Source organism: Camelina sativa, chromosome 11, assembly GCF_000633955.1.
Source record: "Camelina sativa cultivar DH55 chromosome 11, Cs, whole genome shotgun sequence".
NCBI classification, from domain to species: domain Eukaryota; kingdom Viridiplantae; phylum Streptophyta; class Magnoliopsida; order Brassicales; family Brassicaceae; genus Camelina; species Camelina sativa.
In genome coordinates, this window is record NC_025695.1 from 11846021 (window position 1) to 11850445 (window position 4425).

Below are 4425 nucleotides of genomic sequence, written 5' to 3' on the forward strand. Positions count from 1 at the left end.
AAAAATACAATATTAAGTATTATACGGTTACCTTTGTGAGGAATTCATTAGGTTTGCCTAGTTTGTAAAGAACTCCAATAACTGCAGTTCTGCCTCGAGCACTCGTGTGAACCATGTGAAGCTCTAGGTCATACCTAGTTCCGTTGACGGTATGCTCAGAGGGTGAATGCCAATGGCATTGCACCAATTTAAAATCAGTTTGTCGTATTGTTATTTTCCCAGCATCTCCTTTCCACGATACCTTGAGAAAGAAGTAAAAAAAAAAATTTGAAATGTTTTAGGTGTTGTAATGATAATATAATGTAGTGAGACTAAACTAAATATTGAAATAAAAAGTTCTTTACCATAATGTCATGTCCTCTGTTTGTAATGACAGCAGGAGCTGGTTGGTATTGCCTATTCCAAGCTTGATCATGAATAAGGCTGACTCTTTCGTTTGTGAGATCGATCGGAGATTGGAATCTTCCGGTGTTACAAACTTTCCATTCCGGATTTATTTGGCCCCATCCCTCTGGTCCTTTCTCTGTTTTTTGTTCATATGTGAATGAAGTTTCATCGTCTGTTTTCCGGTTTAGATTACAAAAAAAAAAAAAACAAATCATATATAAGTCTAAATATTTTAATAGAAAAGATTAAACGTTACTAGAATGAAATAGGAGAGAGAGCTACATAAACATACCGACTTCAGAATTTGCGAGTGAGATTTCAGGGAAAGACAAGTATATGAAAAACAAAGCAAAGAAGAAAATTGTGTTCGTGTTGGAACCCATTTTTCTTCTTCTTTTGATTTTGCTCTATGCTTGTTGTTATGTTCTTGAGTACGTTTTGAAAATTGAAGAGCTCAGATGTAACCTATTTAAAAGGATTAAAGGAGGCTTTAGGGGTAAGGGTTTGTTTTGTTGAATTTTTATGGTTTTTGCCGTTGCTGCGATTATTAGTTAATATTTCGGTGTTCCTATTGGAAAATGTGAAAAACCGAATGCTTAGTGAAACCATTTGGTTGAGTTTTTCTAATTTTGGGTTTAACATAGAAGAAATAAATGCAAGGTATTATGACAGTTTAACAGAGAATTAAACCGACCTGGACAATTAGAATCAGAACTCATTCATAAGAGAATATGCTCAACGACCGCAACAAACAAAACTATAACCATCATGTTATAAGAAACAAATTTCATCTAAATAGACTTAAACCATAAATTGCAAATTTTATAAAATCAAGTGACTGGTGCAAAATGATTCAAGACATCTGGAGGGTATAATAAGAGAGCCATGATAAAAAAAGATTTTATGTTTAGTGAACCATGTGATGATTTTTCTCAAAGATGTCACGAAGATAGTGTTCTAAATCTCAGATTACAGCAGTACCACCAAAACTGGAAAATGACAAAGATAAAAGAAAAAAAAAACCCTCAATAGTAGTTGTCTGATTGAAGCTTCAACTCTCAAAAGAACCCAGAAACCAAAGGTGTGGACTTTGACCTGAAGAAAATACTTCAAACTGTGAATAAATGAATGATGCTTTGGTTTTATAATTTTATAGCTACAAATAAAAATCATCAATCACACTACGCCACCAGTTTCTGATCTACGATGAAAACAAAAGCATGAAATTCAGACGATCACAAACTAGGATTAGTTATAGTACGTTCTGCAAATTCATGTGTTCTAAGTGCTTAAATCCAAGTTCCTAAAGAAGTGATCGATCAAATCCAACAAGCATAGAACGGTAACAACTTTTTCAATTTAAGAGGGTTTGTATAAATTACCTGACTTTATAACCATCAAGCTTGAGCTTCATCAGCTTTCTTATCCTCAGTTTCTTTAGCTGCAGCTACACTTGGTTCTGCTCCCTCTGTGTTCTCCTCAGGTGGCTGAACCTGTTCATCTTCAGGCAACGGTTCCTCAACATAATCATTCTCAAAAGCATCTGGTGGAACCTCGTAAATCCTCACTTGAGGCTTCGATGGATCCTTGACAAGAACATACTTTCCTTCGCTTAGTTTCATACAAATATCAACTATGGATTTCACAATCCCCCACATGTTAGAAGTGTTCAGATTGATCTGTCCAGCGAAATCCTTAGGCTTATACCCCAAAACAGATAAGATGACATGGTTGAAATGATCACGAGGATGAACTCTAGAGACAAAACCGATCTTCATCATATCAGCATTAGCCAAGAGAGCTTGTGCAGTCCATTTAGCCAACTTATTACCATTGTTCTTCAACTCAGTAGCTAAAACCGCACCTCTCTGAGTTTCAAGCTTCTGCCTCCAATCAACACCAGAGTATTTAGGATCAAACTCATTAAGAGCATTCAAAGTTAAGAACGATCTCTGGTTGTTAAGCTCAGCAACACTCTGCAACTCACACCTCGCGACAAGATGCATATCATTATCAAGCTTCCATCTTCTATACCTATAAGCAACAGAAGCAATCTCTTCACCTTCATTAGCAAATGGATTCGCCTCATCAAAAGTTTCCTTCTTTCCATCTCTAACCAACACCTGCTGCGAGAAGTTCTGATTGATATACGCAGCTTCCACCCCTAGAGAGTAAGCAGAGTTGATATCATCTTTAGCCTCAGGTAATGGCTCTTGAGATGTCTCGTGCACAGACAACAAATCGAGCTGTGAGCCATCTCTCTTGTCAAAGAACAGTTTGTTGCCAACACGCTGGATAACAATATCCCAAGAGTAAACAGATCTAGGAGCACACATAAGAGCAGCTAATATAGCATCAGTGGCGAAGACAGTAGCTTTGTCTTCCTTAGCTAGACGCCTAATCACAGGATCATCACTAGTAGTGACTTTGAAGAAGTTCCTGTTCTTGAAACGCTCGAGTCTACGTTCGTTCTTGGGCGTTATGCGATCATTAACGCGGTTGTAGTACTCAAGGCCACCACAGAGAAGGAGATCTTCTGGCTCTTGAACAGTGAACGAGAGCTTCGAGAACGTCGAGAAAGGGATCTGCTCAAGCATGTTCCACTCCGGCTGAATATCAACGGACGATTTGAAAGCGGCGGCTTCACGGCGCTGGTGATGGATGTTGTTACGGTTGAGATTGTAGAGACGATCACGGCGAGCTCGCTCCTTCTCAGCATCACGCTTCTTAGCCTCGACTTCTTCATCTCGCCGCTGAGGAAGCTGATTCCGATTGTGGTGAGGATTGAAACGCCACTTAGGTCCGAATTTAGGACGCGGCGGTGGCTTGCCGTCGACGAGACGGAAAGCTGCGTCTTCATCGGGATTTCCACCGGAGGAAGCGAGACCGAATCCTTCGTCAATAGCAAAGGCGGAGAAATCGAAAACTGCAGACGGATCTGATTTGGATCCGGTGGGTGGACGAGCTGAGGGGTTAGAGAGATTGCGAGTCCAATCAGCTACACGGCCGAGCTTATCGGAACGAGAGAAGGAAGCGAAAGGAACATTGGGGAGGAGATTTGCGGCGGCAACACTGGTGGAAGAGGCGGCGGAGGAAACGTCGGAAGCGTCTGATGGTCCCCAGCCATCGAAATTGAAAGGAACGGCGACGAATTCGAAAGCTTCGGCGACCATTTTTTTTTTTTGGGGAGAAGATAGTGTTGCAGCTGCGTGTGGAGAAAGCGGAAACCCTAATTCTTTAGACTACGATTGAGAGAGGATGTAGAAAAAAACGTATTTTGTTCATATTTGGGCTTTATGGGCTTTTAATGAATATTTGTTTGACCATATTTTAACAGCCCATATGTAAAACTTTATCAATTTTGTTTCTTCTGATTAATTTGAAATGTGACAACATATTATCATCAAGGAACAAATAAAATATTTTGATCCCACTGAAATATTATCTCAGATTTTTTTAATCAATATTATTTTATCAGAAATTAGTTTAAATGATCTAATTTTTGGTTATTTTTTAATTATTTAAATGGTATAGTTTTTGGTGATTTTGTTAATTATAATACAAAAATGTGTATAAATATGATTGTATTAATTTGTTCGCGTGTAAAGCTTATCTATATGAAGTAACATGTTTTTTTACTTCTTCGTTTATTCTGTTCTGTTTAAGTATTGGTTGTATAGTTAGTAAAGCTTCAAATTGTAGAATGAAAAATGTAGGTGTTTGAAACAACCTAGCAACAATCAACAACAGCGGATAACAAAACAATTCCATTAAACCAATAAAAATTCCAACAATAACAATCTAATAACCAACAATGCAATAATCCAGAACCAACAATGAAATAATCAAGTCCCAACATCCTACAATGTTCTATCAACTCAACACTAGTAACCTAACATTAGTTAGACCAAAAATCAATCAAGCCTCTAGAACATCCTCCTCCTCATCGCCTTGATTCCACGATCACACTTTGCCTTTACCTACACCACAAACACATATTGAGATGCATGAATATTGTCAAAAGCACTCAGTGAGGCC

The 4425-nt window shown here is 38.3% G+C and overlaps 2 protein-coding genes across 2 annotated transcripts in view; both read right to left on the reverse strand.

The window, feature by feature from the left end:
* Positions 1-1182, reverse strand: part of LOC104722964 (alpha carbonic anhydrase 4) — a 2803-nt gene extending 1621 nt beyond the window's left edge. The window contains exons 1-3 of the mRNA XM_010441233.1: positions 680-1182; positions 345-559; positions 32-241 (exon numbers count right to left, since the gene is read on the reverse strand). Of these exons, the coding sequence (XP_010439535.1) occupies positions 32-241; positions 345-559; positions 680-770 (516 nt within the window). The 5' untranslated portion in view covers positions 771-1182. The remainder of the gene's footprint in view (positions 1-31; positions 242-344; positions 560-679) is intronic.
* LOC104722965 (eukaryotic translation initiation factor 3 subunit D) lies at positions 1274-3634 on the reverse strand. Its single transcript, XM_010441234.2, has 2 exons — positions 1770-3634; positions 1274-1482 (listed from the first exon to the last, which is right to left on the reverse strand). Exon 1 carries the CDS (start codon positions 3558-3560, stop codon positions 1785-1787), a length of 1776 nt encoding a protein of 591 aa, XP_010439536.1. The 5' UTR covers positions 3561-3634; the 3' UTR covers positions 1274-1482; positions 1770-1784.